General features: G+C 38.2%; 1 protein-coding gene across 2 annotated transcripts; it reads left to right on the forward strand.

Annotated features, from left to right (window-relative positions):
- Nucleotides 1-1,679: 1,679 nt before the first annotated feature.
- On the forward strand, nucleotides 1,680-19,956 carry LOC115424536 (ectonucleoside triphosphate diphosphohydrolase 7-like). Of its 2 annotated transcripts, none has more exons than XM_030141872.1 (14): nucleotides 1,680-1,845; nucleotides 2,655-2,747; nucleotides 2,862-3,044; nucleotides 4,457-4,662; nucleotides 5,869-6,019; nucleotides 6,693-6,796; nucleotides 6,936-6,995; nucleotides 8,451-8,599; nucleotides 9,401-9,567; nucleotides 10,718-10,919; nucleotides 12,941-13,060; nucleotides 13,164-13,249; nucleotides 15,211-15,372; nucleotides 16,487-19,956. In XM_030141872.1, the coding sequence occupies exons 2-14, from the start codon at nucleotides 2,740-2,742 to the stop codon at nucleotides 16,701-16,703; spliced, it is 1,815 nt and encodes a 604-aa protein (XP_029997732.1). In that variant the 5' UTR covers nucleotides 1,680-1,845; nucleotides 2,655-2,739; the 3' UTR covers nucleotides 16,704-19,956. The 2 variants fall into 2 exon arrangements, with proteins under 2 accessions (XP_029997732.1, XP_029997740.1); XM_030141880.1 differs by having other exon boundaries at nucleotides 2,658-2,747.
- The last annotated feature ends 890 nt before the right edge of the window (nucleotides 19,957-20,846 follow it).

Consider the following 20,846-nt stretch of genomic DNA (forward strand, 5'->3'; position numbering starts at 1 on the left):
CAGGTGCAATGAAATTAGGCTGCTCAAACTGATACAGTGTGTAATGGTATAAAAAATTCTAGGAATATTATCTAAAGTATAAATGTATAGAACAAAAAAAAAATGTATATACCGTACATCTAGAACAAAAACAGGTCAAAAAGTCTGACATAATATCAATATTAACTAGATTTAAATACAACAGCTTTGTTTCTCTGATGTCTGATTATAACTTTCCAAACAGCTGCATTGAAATTGGCCTGAAATGTCATATACTTTGGACATTGTGCTTTCAGAAAACTCAAATGTAATTTTGTTTTATATATCAGACAGACACAAGTTACTCTTTGTGTCATCAGACCACAGGAGATGCTGCCAGACATACTGGAATCATTAATCATGAAACAAAGATCAACTTGTTTGGATCTGACCGGGTACAGTATGCATGGCCACGACCTGATGAACAGTACAAAGAAAACTGAGTTAAAGCCAAACAAGCTCGTGGAAACATCAAAGTTTGGAGCTGCGTGAGTGCTGCTGTTAATAAAGAGCAAAGATCAAATTCACAGATGAAATTATGGATTCCACTCTGTGCTATGATAGATTGATAATGAAACAATGTTCCTTTCATGGAAACTTTGTCAAAGAGTGATTTTAGTGCAATAACAGCCAGCATCGCTCCAAACAGATCAGTGCTTTTGTGAAGGAGTAGCTTTTTAGTACAGCGCCTCACTGTAAAATGCCTGGAGTGAGTAACATGTTTTGTAAAATGCAAGAAGGAGTTTCAAAAATAGCCTGAACAAATGCATCTTTGAATGCATCAAGAAAATCTGGAGTTGGCACATCATTATTGAGAATATTTCCTCCTGTAGATAATTTTCCAACTTCTGTATTTATCACTGACATATTGTTAATGTACTGGCCTATTCATTGTCTGATTATTATTGTTTACAACGCTAAAAAGGCGGCACTGTGTTCATGAATACTGCAAAAATGACACGGAAATACTGAGTTTATGGTGGAAATGTCTTGTTGTTTCTGCATGGGCTTACTGAAAATCTTTTGGTCAGGAATGATAGTACAATCACCAGACTATTTACAGCACAATTCCCGCCATAACTAGTGTAGGTGACACCAGGCTTATAACCAAGGAAACGAAAACAACAATCAGCACATTTTAGATGAATTAACATGTCATAGATGAATTATACTAATGACAACTAAACTGACAAAAATAACTGTAATGATACCTCAAAGTCTTTGAATTCTGACAATCTAAAAATCTTGCTTGCTGTTTTCAGGCTTATGTTAGCATGTGTGTATTATTATTATTATCTTTTTTTTTTTTCTTTTTTTGTCTGTGGAAAATAAGACTCTTGGTTATTGTAATTGCTTCAAACTTTTGCACTGAAATTGATCTTAAACTCTTAACTTATGTGTTTGCTTTTTATTCTAACTAGGTATTGCCTATTTTATTTGCATTGTGTGAAATATGTGGTTTGTTGTGTCGTTTTTTTTTTTGTTTTTTTTTTAAATAACTGTATCTATAGGTCACTCTTGGACAAAGTTTTGATCTCAGTAAAGGATTTATGCTGTTGCAGTTATTCAGTGAGAAATGTACTTGATTCCTACAGTCCTTGAACGCAGCACCTCTTTTCCATGACGCATCCACGTTTTGTTGACGTAAGCACGGCGGACGTTCGAACCGGAAGCTTGAGTTTTGCTCATTTCCTCTTCTTTACCTCGTCGTCTTGGTTTAAAATAATCTCTGTTAAGCAGAGGTAACATTTTAAATACATTTTCAAGAGGGAACAACACATTTCGTGGATGGACTGTACTATCATGGCAGAGGACAGACATAATTAGGTAAGTTTGTATTGGAAATGACTGACATATGGACAATAATTGTAGCTATGTGGTTCTTCAGCGCAGCCGGTGTGTAATTAAACAGTAGCTACGTTGAACGACACAAATATGGTCAAACTGTTTTAATGTGGGGAAAACATTGAATAAAATTTCTTTCTTGTGATTTGGTCGAAGAGTCCAACTAATCTTATATATTGCGGGTTTATTATCTTACATAACACGGAGATAAGGCAGATACTGTTTCTGTAACGACCACGATGGAAAACGAATTTTCGATAAAGACACAGATAGTGGAAAGCTACAACAAATAATCGAATCAGTATTTTTAATCGGCAATAGGTTTCAGGAACTAAAAGCAAGTAAGGATTTGATGTTTTTCTTCTACTGTCAAAACCACATCTATTTGACTTTGGGGATAATTTGCAGGCAATTCTCTGATAATGTGACAAACAATAACAGATTAGACGAGCATAATAAATGATCAAATATATATTGTTATGTTCATAGGTAGCGTGTTTGTTTCCTAGTCTAACAAAAAGTACTTTAGAGGTTCAGCTATATGGTCTGTGTAAATAGTGTTAAAAAATGACTTGGCTGCTACAGTAGATAATAAAATAAATGTGAATTAATGGAGGTATACCACAGAGAAACTAAAGAATATCACAAGTATATTAGACACACTAGCAGAGGGTTTATTTTTTTTAAATTTATTCTCATAACACATTACAAAGAACCTCATGTCACAAACATTAGTGGGATAATAAACCCATTTGATGACCATGATATTGACATTGTTGTTTCTTTTAAAGCAGAGAAAACCCATTGACTCTGGTCAGGCTCATATTGTTCAGACACCATGAGGTGACAGCTGATGTCTTGTGCTGACTCGGACATATGGCAAGGTAATAATCCGATAACCAGAAATCACAATGTTCTAGATCATCTGGTGTTTGTCAGTTTATGTATTAAACTCTGTCAGTGTGTATTTTAGTTTTTGGTTTCCTCTTTGTGAACAGGATCACTCTGTCCTGCCTGCCAGCCTCCTGGTACTGCAGCGTGTCCCTGCTGTCTCTGGGATGTGCTCCCCGGCAGAGGCTGCTCCTCCTGTTCCTGCTCTTCATTGCCTCTGCCCTCCTCCTAGGAACCTACCAGAGGCAGCTTTGGGGCCCCCAGAGACGTCCAGGAGCCAATGTCAACAAGTAAGTGTGCAGAAGAATTAGCAAAGTGTCAGCCAATTACACAGTGTGAACAGATCCACCTTGCCAAGATCCATTCCATAATAACCTGGTGTATGTTTCCTTGAACTTGTACAAAGGTGCAGGTTGACACAGGACTGAAACTTAGATTAGTCGTTTCTATCATAAGGCATTGCTTAGTCGCTGCACATTTCATTTATTATTTCATTATTACCATTCAGAGCAAGGACCAAGGATTTCAGGTTCAAGATGAAACTAATGTAGACATATCTTAGAGTTGTAATTCGGGGTGACTCCAAAAAGCCCTGGTTCCCCTAGAGTTTCATTGGACCTCTTTCCAAACATAGTTTTTGGACATTTTTCCTCTGCTATCAGATTTCAGGTTAAATATGGGCTTTGACATCTGCTGAGTCACACTTCTTTTCCTGTCAGACATCTCCACTGTAGTTGTAGGTAACATGTTCCATTAACAAGACTATAACATGACTTGGTTACTCAAAGTTTGGTGAGTTTTTCCATTTTACTGACTCAGTAAGCTAGCGTTTAGCAGTAGCTCACCTCTGACCTTGCATTCCTGTTGTTCCTCCCCTTGTTCCCAAATATGGTCACTTTAGGCTCCAAAAAGCCAACATAGTAACAGTCAAAATGCAAACAACCTGCTTCAAAATGGCAATTCAGAAACTAATGGGTGGCATCACAGTTCCACTGTCCAATGTACTATATATAGTCTGTAGGTCAGTGTAAAAACCTTTGGTTTGAGTTTTAACTGGTTCCACTGAGGGTTCTTGGAACTTAAGTTCCTCTTCCTTTGCAATTCCATTCTTTTGTAAATATGTTAATTGTCTGTAGAGTATTATTACTTACTACTCTAATTACTATTTTTTATATTGTTTGTGTTTTGCATTATCTTAATGCATGCACATTTTTTTTCTTATGCTTTATTCTGTTGCTACCTTGACCAGTGAATTTCCCTGGCTAAAACTATGAGTTGTGTAGGTCTGGATGTATACAATTTCACATTATATATACTGGAAATCATCAGCAAACTGCTGAAGAGATACCCAGCTTATATTGGCCAGTTATCAGAGTATTTTTCTCCGTGAGAATGTCTGCAGATGTTCTCTTCCACGCTCAAGGACAGATAAGTGAAAGGCTTTAGCTTCATTTAGAAATGATGACCAATGATGCAATTATTTAGGTTTCTTTGTATGCAGACATGAAATGAAGCACATGAAGAACATAATTTACTCACAAGAATAACTTGTATATCAAGATAAAAATCACAGATCGATACAAAGGGTCTTAAATTAACAAAACAAAGTAAATGATCCCTAAAAATGAAGTAAAATAAGACACAACGGTTGTTCTGCAGACTCTCAGTACATTTCAGCTGATGTCCGTATGGTTGGATTTAGGTACCTCTCCATCGCAGAGTCTATGGAGGCCACTGACATCGACAACCCTGCTCTTAATTATGGCGTGGTGGTGGACTGTGGCAGCAGTGGCTCTCGGGTTTTTGTGTATTACTGGCCCCCCCATAATGGGAACCCACACACCCTGCTGGACATCAGACAGATGAAAGACCGGGACCGTAAACCAGTCGTCAAGAAGATCAAACCTGGTGAGAAAAACACAAAACCAGATCTTTATCTTCTTACCTGAAACTCTCCGATGATTCTCTGCTGTTAAAGTTTACTGGAACGTAGAGAGTACGGCACATGAACAAACCCACTGCAGATGTTTGACTCATTTTCACCTAAAACGTTTAATATTTCATTCCTTGCATGACATGTTCTACCGTTTTTATTGTACTGATATCAATTATTTTATAAATACGAGCAGTAATGAACACAATAGTAAGGGTCTTTATGTAGTTCTTATGTGTTTAATAATAATAATAATCTTTTAGGCTTAGCATGTTTGCAAAACTGAAAATGCTGAGAAGGAATTACGTAGGACTTTTTTCACTATTTGTTTTACTTACTTAACTAATTTAATACAGAAAGTAATCCACTCATTAATTAAGTAATCAAAATTCAGACTTTTAATTATAACCATCATAAGTTAAAAAAAACTTTGATTCAAGAAGATCATACATGGAAAAGTAAAAAATATAATAATAGGAGGTGTATTTATCTAAATCTGATTACCTTGACTGTATTTCATCCTGTTTAGTTGACTGATTTGTTAAACGTAGTAATTCAGCCCAGAGTCAGTCCATGTGACTTGATTTTATCTCTGTCACAACACAGAGATTAGATCCACTTGGTTTATTCCAGGAACTGAAGTTAAAGTCTACGTGGCACTTTAAACCCCGGGCTACTCTGTTGTTTGACTGACACTGTTGATTCTTTAGCTACAAATGTTAACCATTACCTTTACCAGGAGCTCAGGGATTTTAATTAGTTGCTTGGGGTTTTTTTTGACTTTTTTTTTTTTAACTTTTTTTTTGTTTGTTTGTGTGCAGCTCTGGAATAGATAATGAAATTATTCGCTGTTGAGTGTTGAAATGGCAAATGTTTTTCATTGCAACAAGATGGGTTGTATTCTCACAGAATGTTAAAAAAAATGTAAAAAAATTGTAAAAACTTGTAAAAAATGTAATTTGAAGTGAACTTTATTGGTCATGGCCTTAGATCTAACAGTAAGACACACTGAATCAATAAGGAAATTATCTTAATATTTTCTCCCTGTAATTGCAGGGTTTTTGCTTTTTTCTTTTTTTTTAATACATTATTTTGATATTTTGAGATGCATGTCATGTCTCCCCATGTGTGAAATGCCGGCTCTGGTTGAGTTAAACTGTGAATATTATGGGTCATCTCAGGTATCTCCACCCTGGCGAAGACCCCAACGATGGCCAGTGACTACCTACATCCTCTCCTCAGTTTTGCTGCTGCTCACGTCCCACAGAACAAACACAAAGAGACTCCCCTGTACATCCTCTGCACTGCAGGGATGAGGCTGCTCCCGGAGAGGTACGATAATTTTTCAACCACAATTTACCTTTATGAGCCATATCTGCAATTTACTTTCACAGGACACAAGTATGACAGAGGGACTTAAAGTAAAACCTTTATCTCTCAAAGTGTGTCAACATAAATCACCACAAAGAAAGATGACCAAAAATTGGACTTTAACTGAAGAATACCTTATATTTTCTTCATGCCGATCTATATATTGAAATGTCTGATGATGCCGGGAAAGTGTCCATGTGTATTAAAAAAAAAAAAAAATTAACCTGTCCCATTCAGCAATTTGGCCTCAAATATAAGTATACTGGTGCCACAAGTTGCTTGACAGTTTTGATCTTGGAGGATTTTGAGCCTTAGATCACTTCCCCCTATTGGTTGGATTTAATTATTTTATTACTGTATGGATATTACCAGATGGGAGAACAGGACAAGGTTATACACAGACAAAAAGTGATAGAGACCCTGAAACAGAAAGAGGTCCAAATTGTTCCAAATTGCTGTCATTCAGCAAGAGATAAGTGATAATTGTGTTATTTTGAGATAGTTCCACGAGGCTGTCAGAGTTGAGCTTATGTTGATACTTCTGCAACAGTCATGCTGTTTAATCTTAGGGCTGAGAAAAGGGAGGTTAGAAGAGAAGATTTGTATATTTTGACTCTCCTTTTTCTGTCTGCAGTCAACAGACAGCCATCTTGGATGACGTGGTCACCGACGTTCCTCTGGAGTTCGACTTCCTGTTTTCCCGTTCACACGCAGAGGTCATCTCTGGGAAACAGGAAGGTGAAGCCACACGCTTGTTTACTGTTAACTGTTATTTCTGGCCAAGGCTGTTTTTTTATTTAATTATAGAATGCAACTGTCATTTCTAACTACTGACCATCTGCTTTTTTGTGTGTTGCATGCTCCTCTCAACCTCCAGGCGTGTATGCATGGATTGGTATTAACTTTGTGTTGGGACGCTTTGACCATGCTGACGAGGGTGAGTGTGAAAATATAATGGAGTAAATATTTTGGATTCTCTGGTTGAAAGCAGTTGAAGAGGCTGTAAATTTGAAGACTTAGTTTATTTATTCTTTTGGGGGATGCAAAGATATGTCATCAGCAATACTGGCACTTACAATTACATTTAGTTTTCTTAACACAAAACTGGCATCAAAATAAAACAATTTTAGCTTCAGCTTTAAACATTGCTAATGGGCGAGAAGTCCACAAAATGAATGCACCATTATGTTGTAACTGGATGAAAAACACATATTTTTTTTGCAGCTCTACTGTTAAATAAAACATTTATTATTATTAACGTCATTTTTAGATGTCTAGAGCTGCAGGTGACAGAAACTTTACCTGCAGTTAATTTACGTATGCTTGTTATTTTCCATGCAAATATCTAATCATGTGATGTGTCTGTCAGGAATATTGTACTAATTTTCTTGTTTTTACATGATAAGTAAATTGTATTTTTGTAGTCACATGGGTCTTTAGGATATTTTAACAGTTATGTGTGATGATTATTTTGTAATCCTTATATAGGGTTGATAAATCAGGTCATGGAGAAATATATGAATTAAAAAAACAAATGCTGTTTGTTTATACTCTTTTTTATGTGTTTATTATTAATAAATATTTTCTCAATTAAATACCAGGAGTCAGTTACAGGCCAGGTCTGTAAGACAGGTATGTAACGCAAACAAACAAACAAAAAAGGCTTCTCAAATGTAGGTCAGGTTAAAAAAATAATGTAGTCCAATTAGGTTCATACTGTCTACTAGAATTATTATTACAGATTTCCTTTTCTTATTTGTCAGACAGATGGAAAAAGAGTTAATTCAAGGTAAAAGGTAAACACAAAATGTCAAGGTAAAAGAATTAACTCTTTTTCCATCTGTCTAACAAATAAGAAAAGGAAATCTGTATGAAAAGATAATGTCTTAAAAATGATATAAATATCTGGTGCCTGTCTTGTAATGTGCTGCTATTTGAACACAGTACACTTTTACTAGTTGAACCCTTGGAGTACAGTCAGCAATATATCCCAACAACCTAATACTTTCATCACTTTGCTGTTTGAATCATTCACATAAGGTGACATTATCTAATTTCAGTCACTACAGGTAGCTGTGTTTTGTAGAAAATTAAAAGTGCCAGAGGAAGGCCACGCTTTCACTAAGAAAGTCTTGTTGAGAAATGAAATGATAGAGAGCTCATGTTTAGAAACAATTAAGTTGTATTTTACTTACAAGAATGGATCGAAACAACATGTCATACTAAAAATGACAATTTCTACTTTTTACTACTATTAAACAGAAGAAATTAGAAATAAATGTCTCCCTCTGTTAAAGGCCTGGTAGCCCTGCAGTTGAACATTAATGTTATTTTTTAGATGTAACTTTTCATGACCATCGTGTATTCATGTTTTTGTTTTTTTTTTTTACAGAGGATGCCACAGTTGAAGTGACAACAGGGTCACAGAATCAGCAGCCAATCAGCAGGCGACGCACAGTGGGCATCATGGACATGGGTGGAGCTTCTCTACAAATCGCCTATGAGGTGCCTGGTGCCATCTCTTTCAACTCACCAGAAGAAGTAAGAAAGTGTGATGAAACATGTCAGTGCAAGAGGATGAGGATGAGAATGAGAATGAGGATGAGGATGAGCGACCTGGTCGGCTCTGCGGTGGTGTAATCATGTCTGTCTCTGAGGTGTCAAAGATACGGCCTGTGGGCCAAAAGTGGGTTGCCAAAGGGGTCCAATCCGGCCCATGGGTTAAATTTGTGATATGAAAAAAATTACACTGAAGATATTAACAGTCGATAGTGTCAAAGTAATTTTAGTTGAGGTTCCACATGCAGAGAAATTCAATCTCAAGTGGGTCAGACCAGTAAAATACTATGACGCTAGCCTATGCATAATAACAACTCCAAATTTTTCACTTTGGGTTAGTGTAAAAAAGTGAAATTAAATGAAAAGGTTTACATTTATAAACTATCCTTTCACAAAAATTTGAGTAACTTGAACAAATATGAACAACAGGAAATGTTTTAAGAGAAGTGAAATTTTAACCACATTCTGCCTGTAACTAAATATTTTTTTGTATTTGTAGATCCACTGTGATCTGTAAGTTGTAATGCACATGTGTAAATGATAAACTGAGGCAGAATATTGTTAAAATTGCACTTGTTTTTCAAGAAATTTCACATTGTTTGTGGTTCTTCATGTTATTCACATTTCTTAAAAGATACGTTGTAGATGTAGACGTTTTCATACTATAATTTGACTGTTTTCACTGTTATTACTTTACTGGTTCAGCGCATTTGAGATCCTATTGGGCTGAATGTGGCCCTTGAACTAAAATGAGTCTGACACCCCTGGTCTATGTGTTTGTAGCAGGAGGCAGGGAAGTGCATGCTGGCTGAGTTTAACCTCGGCTGCGATGTCGATCACACTCAACACGTGTACAGAGTCTACGTCACCACCTTCCTCGGCTTCGGAGGAAACATGGCCAGGCAGCGCTACGAGGACCAGCTGGTCAACAACACACTGGCCAAGAACAGGTGAAGGCATATTCATTCACGCACTCAGCAGGAGTGATCTAACACGTACCGGCGAGTGCTTTTTCATGTTAAAGCGGTGATGTGAAATATTTACAGTATTCTATCAGCGATGGCTGAAGCAGTCAAAGGTACTGAAGCCACTGGTCGTAGTCCTGCTTCTTGGCATTTACCGTTTCTCATCCTTTATTTCCTTTCTTCACTGCTCTAAAAACTCTATTCTAAGTCCATTAGCTTCCTTGGAATGTTAAGTATTATATTTTAGTTATTTAACCAGGAAAAATCTGAGTTTAAGAACCCCTTCTATAAGGGAGTCCTGGCTCAGCATAAGGTCATGGATGAAGAATGGGCTCTTTATCAGTTTTATTCATATTATTCAGGGTTGCCCTTGGATATATTACTAAAAAACTCACAGAAAGATAAGCCCAAGAGATATGATAATACAGAATATGATAAAAAGGAAAGCCTTGACAAAGGGGAATGTTGAAGTATCAGTTTTTATTTGAACTACCGTTAAATAGCAGCAGCTCACTGTCTAAGTTGTATCTACCTCTACATCCGTGCATTATCATAATGTCCATTCCTTGACCTTTGACCTTTAGCCATCAAAATCTGTTCTGTTCAACCTCAAGTCCAAGTGAACTTTTGACATTCCCTCCAGGTTTTTCTGAGATATTGTGCTCATAAGAAATAAGATCACACTGACCATTACCTTTGACATCTGGCTACCAAAACTGGCTGTTTATAATGTTATCCACATGATTCTTATTCTGTTTAACTATTCCTGCGGTACTGTGTTTAATATGTAATTAGGTTTGACCAACCAACAGACTGGCAGATCCTATAGAAATGTGTTGTAAATGCATCTAAAAAACACAGTTACGTTAACATAGTATATTTGTGTCAGAATGGGTTCTGTATAAAGACAAGAAACCCAAACCTTAAAATGTTTCCTTACATTTTCTACCTCCTCTTAGAGTCAAGTTGAAGGTTGAAGCTGATTCTTCTTTAACACGAGTGACTGTGGTGATGTGCATGTAGTCGTGAACATCTTTATACCAAACTTCAGTAATGTGTTAACTCAGGCTCCTGATTGGACAAAAATATTTCAGAACAAAGTATCTCAAAATTCAGTGTATTTTTGTGTCTTCAGGTTTCTTTCCACACAGATGGGCCTGTCTGAAGACAAACCGTACATGGACCCATGTCTGCCCGTTGGCCTGTCTGACGCCATTGTCAGGGACAACCACACCGTGTTCCTCAGGGGTGAGGGCGACTGGGCTCGATGTAAGGATGCTGTCCGACCCTTCCTGGGCCTTCACAACGGCACCATGTCACCAGGGGGTGTTTACCAGGTAAAGAGCAGACACAGGGTTTCTGCACTTGTTACATTCAATGTCACCTGAATTTTACATTTGAAAGATTTTAAAGATGGACTGATTGCATTAACCCTCTTTGGACGGTTGCGGCTCCAGCGCCACATTTTTGGATTCCTCCGTCATTCAAATTACTGTAACTCCTGAACAGTTTGTGCTATTGACAAACGGCATCTGAAAGTTGAAATTCAGAGCTTTGGTTTATTGGTATATATTGGTAGACTGATACGTAACACATTATAGTAGAGGTCTGCTTTGGCTTAGAGGGAGGGGTGGAATTGAGAGGAGCAGAGAGCAGCAGAGTGCAGTCAGTAAGAGACACTTACTACTTGTAGCAGCATTTTAGCGAAGTTACAGCTGTGTTTTTGCTGTGAATTCTTGTAATTGTATATAATAGTAATGGTGCTGTTGTGGAGTATTCTACTTGTGTGTTTGGCCATGTTTTTGTCAAATTTTGCAGTTTTTTTTTTAACCTTTTTTCCACAGTTTTTTTTCTATATTTTTAAAGTTTGTATAGTTCATTGATAGTTGTATTTTAGCTGTGAATATTATATAGAGCAGGCATGTCCAAAGTCCGGCCCGGGGGCCAATCACGGCCCGCGGTCAGATTTTATACGGCCCACAGCTTGGGTTTTATATTATATTATTTATGGCCCGTTTGGACTGTTGAACAGACTACATGAATCATAAAAGGTTCAAAATGCAGTTTCTCCTTTCACCTCATGGTGGCAGCACCACTAACTCTATCTGGCTCTGTGACTTTGCCGTGAACCTTTTTCGCTAATTTCTAACCATGGCGCCTGTAAATAAAAAAACGAAAGTTGACAGTGAGGGCCGCCGCTTCCAGGAGAGATGGGAATTACAATTTTTTTTCACTGAAAATCGAGGTGATTGTGTTTGCCTAATTTGTCAAGAGACTGTTGTCTTGTTTAAGGAATTCAATGTAAAGAGACAGGAGCAGACAAAACATGCTAACGCATATGACAAGCTAGCAGGGAGTGAGCGCTCTGAAAAAGTGAAGCAAATTCAAGCTGCTTTAAACTCACAACAGTGACTCTTCATGTGAACCTGGGAGTTCAATGAATTCGCCACCAAGGCAGGCTACCAAGTTGCCAGGTTAGTTGCCTGTCACTGCTGGTGTTATGTACTTGTAGATGTGACACAGAATATTACTTTCTGAATGATTTTGTGAAAGACAAGAGTAAGAGTCATATGTTTTCATCTTAAACGTTAACAGACTTTGTATTACTGAGTAATATATGAGTAATGATTACTCATATAAGTCATGTTTAAAATGAATGTGGGGTTAAGATTTTTATCAACTTGGAAGTTTAAGATACTCTATACAGTTTGCTCTATGTTATCTGACTCCAGATGTGAAAGGAAGGCAGAACTGTTTTGTTTTGTTTTTTTAATTTGTTCACACCTGAGTGGCTTAGATTTGGTTACATTGCCATTTTTAAAAAATGATATTGTGACAATGAAAATAAAATTGTTGTAGAACAGCGCATTTATATGTAATTTTTACTGTTTAAAAAATGTCTGAAGGGACCGCTGGCCCCTGGCAATGTCCACATTATCAGATCTGGCCCTCTTGAAAAAAAGTTTGGACACCCCTGATATAGAGGTATGTATATAATATGTAAATGTATATGCAGAGAGTTAGCCAGGGCAGAAAGAGATATAATGTTGGATGTTGATGAATGTTAAGGAGGACAATGTCTCTTGTACATTTTTTTTGCCACTATTGGAGTGAAGTCGGCCTTCATGATGGTCTCAGAAGTCATTATTTGTACTTGCTGAAAACACCCCACCTATCCCAGCTGACTTTCAGTAACTTTAGTAGGTTTTGGTGCTTCATATCATATTCAGATCCTACAGACATATTTATTTAGACATTATTGATTGGCAACTAAATGACATTTACACTGTCTTTATACACTGTCTAATAAAGCATAAACTGCCAAAAGATACCAATGGTATTTTGTATTGTTTTTCAGGCTCCTATCAACTTCAGCAACAGTGAGTTTTACGGCTTCTCTGAGTTTTATTACTGTATGGAGGATGTGCTGAGGATGAAGGGCCAGTACGACAGTGACAAGTACTCCAGAGCAGCCGCGGTAAACAACAACTTTTTGATAGAAACAGTTACATTCATTTAGACTTTTGTAGTGTTTTTTTGTTAAATTGTACAGAGTTGACTGGTGTTTGTTTTTCTCTCAGGAATACTGCTCCACACAGTGGTCAACGCTGAAGCAGCGTCTGGACAATAAGCTCTTCTCTCAACAGGCTGACATGGGCCGACTCAAGTAAGCTCCTGTCGCCATTCAGTCTTGAACGTGTATTTGTGAGATGTCTCCACCTCTGCCAATGTTCTCCATTCCATAACCTGTGTTCAGTTACTGCTCATACTTACGCTGCACTGAATATACAGTATTTCATCTTTATATCATACATGAGTGGAAATGGAGCCTGCTTTATTTAAAGAGAGGTGAGGAAATAAATGTTTAGAAAGCAGCAAACTCTTGGGAAAACTAAAATAGTTTTTTCAGCCAACAATGAGTTGAATAGTTGACCTGTTAAAGAAATTATAGCACAAGCTGTAGAGTTGAAGAGTAATTCGCTTTTCTGTAAGTGTATTTCCTCTACACTTGTCAGGAGGTCAGATTCTATTTACTTCATTGTGATTGTGCATACTCATATCCCTGTTGACATAATAAATACTAGAATCCCAGTTACTCATTACTGCTGTTTGTGCAGACGCCTGTGATGTTTACAAAATAATGTGATAATTCAGAATGACATTTCACTAGACTCTGCTTAACTAAAGGCCACTTTGGTTTATTGCTGACTTAGCACCATTAAATGTCAACACTACGTTATGGACTCGTCTTTCTGGTATTCATCTACTGCAAATAATGACGATAAGATCAGCAGGTAAATACATCCCACAACTGTTATCCTGTCACCGTTACCGTGTAGGATGAGGAGGAGGAGGCTGAAGATCAGCAGCTGAGCTTGATGGCAGAGGGTTGTCATGTGTCTGGTCTCGGACAGATACAGGAAATCTTTCCCCTCTCTCTGCCGCTCTCTCTCTCTCTCTCTCTCTCTCTCTCTCTCTCTCTCTCTCTCACTATCAATTGTAGTAAAAATTCTGCAGTGTTTTCCACTGTCACCTGACTTGTTGCAAACCAACATCCAGGTCATTTTGGAATTTCGCCTTGTGGGACTAATAAAGGAATATCTTATCTTATCTTATCTTATCTTATCTTATCTTATCTTATCTTTTGTCACTGAAACTGATGTTAATGGAAACACAGCATCACTCAGTCCACACTAATACAGACAGATTTCCTCACGTTGGTGTCATGAATATTTCTGGTTTACACAATATGTAAATGAACTTTATTTAAATAATAAGATGATACTTATTACATAACTGAGCCAGCTGGCACATGGCCGACCCTCTACATCAAAATGTAGATGAAATTATGCAAATTGTTTGTTAAAACAATCATCAATGCTGGTTTTAAAGAGACAGATGAGAAAAAGAGGACAAAAACCTGTACACCAAATCAAAATCCCTTGATAATATGGCAGTAGAAGTTTCTGTCAGTTATTATTATTATTATTATTATTATTATTATTATTATTATTATTATTATTATTATTATTTTAACAACATTTAATTGCATTTTGGGAATAATCTATACTTGCATGTATTCATAGTCAGTATACTTCACATCACTAAAGCATTAAGCACAAAAACACTGTAATGAATTGTTCTGAATTCCATTGTTTTCAGTGCAGTAGTTACATGTAGTGGATGTAAATGTGCATAATTTACAATACCTCCTGTGATTCTGGAGTGACTTGAACACACACTGGAAGGACATTTATAGACATGCAGTTCATCATGGCGACATGTTCATTTATTTTGTCAAATTAGTACATAATTCATAGATGATTCAACCTGGATACATGATTGAGCTGTGAATAATTGTTGAAATGCCTGCTGGGAATGTTTTGGAGGAATGAGGAATGTTAATATTTTGTTCTGCTGGTTGTATCTTGGTGTCATCAGTTGATAGTCTTGGTTATATTTCAATCGTCTACGCCTGCAGGAGGAGCTATTAACGTCTAAACCTGCAGATGGTGCACATTTGCACATTAACCTGCCTGGCGTGACCCTTTTAAGGCAGGCAGAGCTCATTTGAAGCCGTCTGATCATCACCAGGTCTGTTGACTTGTTGTGTTGTCCTTAAACCAGGTATCAGTGTTTTAAGTCGGCCTGGATGTACGAGGTGCTGCACTCCGGTTTCCGCTTCCCCACCGACTACCAGAGTCTGAAAACTGCTCAGCTGGTTTATGACAAGGAGGTCCAGTGGACTCTGGGAGCCATCCTGTACAAAACCCGCTTCCTGCCTCTCAGGTGAGTCCAGCACCTCAAAGCACCTCTTCAATCCTTCATCTTCATAACTTCATAGGTTTTAAGTCAAATCAAATGCAAATGGTTCAGAGTAAGGTTCACTTACTCATCAGGAACAAACAACAAACCAATTTACAAAGTATGATAAACCATTGTAGACCAGTATCTTCTGCCACAGATTTACCAGTCCTTTAACTCAGTGATTCTCAACTGGTGGGTCGTGACCTCGAAGTGGGTTGCAAGACCATTTTCAGTGGGTCGCAGACCTTTGTCTGGACAAAAAATAATATTAAGAAACAAATCTGTGCTTTATTTTAATGGAGGACAACGCTGTTCATTCATATTCCCCAACAGTAGGTGGCAGTAATGTGCTGTAATTCTAATTAACAGCAAATATTTCACAGCATCAAACACCCAAAAGTTTCTATTCAAATCATGGCAAAGCTTGGGTGTGACGCTGACTACATCAGATGTGGTTTTACCTATATTGAGGACAAAAAACCTCAGTGTTTAATGCTTGAATAAGTGACTGAATTCCCTTTTATGTTTTAACTGAGTGCACTTTTTTAGTTTTGGTTAAAATATACCTAATTTAGCATTAAAGGGAATATTTCCCTCTTTAGCATCACCACCTGCTGGTCAGTGAGAACTTAATGAACACTCCAACGAACAATTCAACATGAAGTACGACAAAACAAGAACTGTAGGTAGAATGAGCTTAGTTCTTTGTTTTAGAATTAAAGTTGTGCTTCTGGTGATAAACACCAAACTTTAATGTGAATCAGTAATTTAGTCAATATGCGACCTGTAATTATTAGTGGTTTTGTAAATTATGTTGGAGGTCACATATTCCTTCATCCTACATTTTTCAGCTTCATAAATCAAATCTTTCTATATAATACTGAAAAACTTCAGGTAAGTAATTAAAACTAATGCATCCCTCCCAATAAAAATAAAACTTCTGATCTAAATAAAATGAAACAGCTAGTGACATTTATAAAGCTGTAAAATCAACCAAAGCGGATTCCTTCCTCACGTCCAGGTATATGTATATATAGAACACATAGTATTGCTTCATACTGATTTGCGCTGATGTCGTGTCTTGTCTCATCTCCAGGGACCTCCAACAGGAAACGCTGCGGCAGAACCACTCCGGCTGGCTGCGCTCCTCCTTTGTCTACAACCACCACCTGTTCTCCCTCTGCATCCTGGTGGTGGTTCTGGCCATCCTGCTCTACATCCTGCGGCTCCGGAGGATCCACCAGCGGGAGCAGCGGCAGGCCGAGGCCCTGAACCTCCTCTGGGCCGAGGAGGGGGAGGCCCTGCTCCCCTGAGAGGCCCGGGGCCCCCTGTACCCGGTGGAGGGTCTTCTACCTCTGACCTTGGACATCGATTCTTACTGTATCTGAACCACAATCGGACAACGAATGAATGTCAGCACCAAGGATCCTAGAAATGACTCATGAGGATATGGGAACCCGCAGAATTCACCGTTTGAACACACATCACACCATGAGACATGAGCCCGTTTACATACACACTAATACTCCGATCATTATCCGATGTCTGGAGTAATCAGATTATTCAAGTGATTGTATAAACAGTATAATCTGATCTGTTTTATCAGATAACAGCAGTAATCTGATTATGAGAAATCAGATTAACACACCTGGATTTCTCCCCAATATGCCGATGTCTTCCTGCATGTACACAGGTTCATCTGATTTATTTAGTTCTTTTCCATCTGCGCATGTAAACACAAATAATATCGTAGAAAATGGAAGCTACCTAGTCAAACGTGAGTGCAAGACAAGAACAGGAAATTTGATTCAGCCGTCACCACGTACGTACTTTGAAAGAAATCTGATAATGGACTGAAACGTCTAAACCAGGGTTGTGGATTATTGCATTTCTGAAGTGCATGTAAACGCATCAGATCTGGTTATTACAATCACCTGATTACTCCCAGTTATTGGATTTTTATGGTCATGTAAACAATGAGCCCAAAAAAGAAAGTCGTCTTTTAAAGGCGGAAGACACCCATGCTTTTTAGTGCGATGGAAATGGTCAGATTTTCCCATTAGTGTGATTCTTTTGGGCAGTAACACACATGGTAATTACAGTCTGGTGAAGACGAAGTGCTTTTAGACTGTGTTTAATTGATAACTCAGGACGTCCTGGAACACACAGTGGGTTCTGTTTCCAGTGGGAAAATGTCACACTTGAAAGAAACAAATGCCTGGAGCACATGGAGTAAAACCAAGGTACTGAGTGTTAAAGGCTCATCCCAAGCTAAACATGTACATTTAATAATCAGATCATTTATTGCTGTAACAGCTGGACAGACCTACGAAGAAACGTGGCAGATGTTTCCTGTCAAAAAGGGATCTGTCGGTTCATCTTTCAGAGAAAATACACCAGACTACATCAGCGGCAGCCATCTTTGCTTTTCAAATAGCTCCCACTATGGTGCTCCTCTGTCACTTCTTATTTATACAATGGGGTTTGATTCAAGCCCCTTCCCATGTCAAATAAATGGTTGTGATTGGCCCTGCCCAATCTACAGTGGGAGGGCAGCACTGTGGAGAGAAATGGAACTAGGGCAGAAAGTCGTATTTACAGCCACAAAAAACAAACAGGCTGAGAAACTGAAACTGTCGCATTGTGGATCAATCCCCTCTGTTCTGTCCACGGCTCCAACTGGACTGATGGTTTTAAAGAAAGGGGATCTTCGAAATTTAGTTTTGTTTCCTTCTCATTCCTTAAATATAAAATACATCTAAAATAACCAGGAATACATTTAATGATGAACTTTAATGTGAAATGTGTTAGAACAGGTGACATTAAATGTATATGGAAATAATTGTGACAAAGGATCCTCAGACGACGTGATGCATGTGGACGGAAACATTCCAAGTTTACAAACTCATCATTCGATTCCGATCAGAAGGAACTCCATGTGTGACCTGTTCTTCTACTGCGCAGCTTAAGACTCAAATCCCATCGGAGCGGAAACATGTCCACTCACCTCAACAGGAAAAACCACTTCCACTCATTCACTGCAGATTCACCAGACTCGTTCTTTGCTCTTTTCCGCCTGCACCCAGTGATGGTAACAGATTTCAACACCTCAGACTGAAAAATAGGGAAAGAAAAGGTGAAGAAGCTGTCACTTCACTGCAAACTGATTTTCTTTCGCCTTAAATGAAAAAATAATAGTGTGATGTAGCGTGAGCTCCAGAATCTCACCGCCATGTTCACACCCCTAAAGTGATTTAGCTTTGCACGTCTGCCAGAGGTGATATCTTTGTGGGTATCATCAAGAGTGCAACAGTGCTCCTTTGTCGTCAGAAATGGTGTTTCATCTACACCTGCATCTGTCCCAATGGGATGATTTCCTCGAAAGCAATCGAGCAGCCTGATGATGTCAGCCGCAGAGCCACGGCTTCAGATCGAGCTTTGATACTTGAATGCCACTGTTGTCCTGCCGAGACCCCCGTCCAGCACCGATTTCTATCAGAGGAAAGATGGAGCCAAGAGGCGTTTCAGCTGAAATAAGCTGAGCGATCTACTCAGCGTTAGGACGAAGGCGCTGAAAGCAGACAAAGACCCTCGAGGCCTGATTTAAGCAGATGTCATCTGATTTCTGAATGCAGCAACTTCATCAAAAGGAGGAATCTGGTCTCACGCCGCAGGCCAAAAAATGGATGATGGGAAAGGGCAGATGGTGCAGAATAAATTCTGTGTAAATCAGATCCAATCTGCGTTAAAGCCATGTTTGAGGAATACACCTTAAACTGAGGACAAGATCCAGATTTATATGTTTTTTGTGTATTTCATAGCTGTAAAATGAAGCCACTTATTATTATTTTTTTGATCAGCTTTGGTGCTTTTCAGCCATGCAACAGTTTTTGTGATGCAGATGTGTGTCCGAACCTCTGAAGACATTCAATAATGCATCAATCCCACAGTGGGAGAATTATAAATCCGGAAGAATCATTTCCAGCTCATTTCAGTGGTTTACTCCAGATGTGTGGGACATGACTCCGACTAAATGATGTCGACCCCATTGTTTCATATTTGACCTGTACACAGGTGCTCATGTGAAGGCTGAGAGCTTTGTACAGTTGTGTTAAATCAGCTCTGCACATTCCTTCCTGTTCTTTGACGCAGACAGAGATGACGTCTGACGTATCTTTGTCAAACTGTCGGCGTGTGTTTGTAACCTGCGTCTCACCTCTTCATCTGTACAGAAATACTGCAGCGCTAACATCTGAGACAGCAGCCAACGGTCTGATGTTTGATCGCTGACAGAAAAATGTAGTTGTATCATTTCTTTTCGACTTTAGTTGTCGTTATGAATCACCTACTGTGCTCCTCTCTCTGATTCATCCCGATGTTCGACTCCTGCTGCTCCTCTGATGTTCTGAGTCCAACGTGGGACCATTCTTCGGGTTTGGGCATCGTGCAATGTTTAATAATAATGATTCTCTGATTGATACGTGACTTTATTTGTAATTGATAGTCATTTTAATGTGAAATGAAACAATTCCAATCCAATAAAGGATCTTTTCTATTAAAACTGGACTCATCTATGTTTGTGTTTTTATTTCAGATAGAGAGAGAGAGAGAGATTTTTTTTTTTTTTTCTAAATTTGTATTTAGTCTTGGTGTTGGTTCCTCTGGTACTATGAAGAATGAAAGAATGCATGACAAATATTGACAAAACCTTTACTAAAGACGCATTTTCATCTTAAATACTTTTTAAATTTTTTACTGAGAATGCAGGGTTTTTTTTACAAACTGCTGCTTTGTAATTATTTCAGTCAGTTAATTTATGTTTTCACTTAAGGTTTTAGTCTTAATTTTTCTTTATAATCATCCTATCACCCATTTAATCGCATAGTGGCCACAAGTCAGGAGCCCATATGATTGAAACAAACCATGGATTAAAATAGATTTAAAGGAGTGATATTTTGCTTTTTTAAACGGAATTATGCATTTTAAAACATTTGCCTGTGGTCTACATAAACTGTAAATGCTATGCTTGGGTCTGAATTCTTCATTAATTCAACTCCACAGGTCCATCTTCAACCCTATTTCTGAGTAATGACACCAGAAAGGTGGTTTCGAGCGCTGGCCCTTTAAATGCAAATGAGCCACTTCATGCCCTGCCCCCCTCCAGGTTGTTGACTGTGCTGCTCTGTCCTGTTCAACCAACAACTGAACATTTTAGGTAATCGGTTTGAAGTTTAGACATATTTTGAGTATGGACTACAACTGCTGCAGCTGACAAACAGTTATTTCGTACTCGGAGAAATGTTTGTTGGAAGTCTTGACCTTATTTTTGCAAATGTCGTGACGTAACTAGTTATGGACGTAACAAAACGGGATGTAGAAATCCACTCGATTTACGCCAAAATTAATATAAAGATAGCTTTGCAGCACCTGGAGGGTTCAAATTCAAACATTTTGAA

Source organism: Sphaeramia orbicularis, chromosome 1 (assembly GCF_902148855.1).
Source record: "Sphaeramia orbicularis chromosome 1, fSphaOr1.1, whole genome shotgun sequence".
Taxonomy (NCBI): domain Eukaryota; kingdom Metazoa; phylum Chordata; class Actinopteri; order Kurtiformes; family Apogonidae; genus Sphaeramia; species Sphaeramia orbicularis.

Excerpts from the sequence above, each read along its gene's own strand:
- LOC115424536 (XM_030141872.1), top strand. Across the intron at positions 8,600-9,400 it reads CTTTCAACTCACCAGAAGAA|CAGGAGGCAGGGAAGTGCAT; the intron begins GTAAGAAAGTGT and ends ATGTGTTTGTAG. Across the intron at positions 13,061-13,163 it reads AGTACTCCAGAGCAGCCGCG|GAATACTGCTCCACACAGTG; the intron begins GTAAACAACAAC and ends TTTTTCTCTCAG.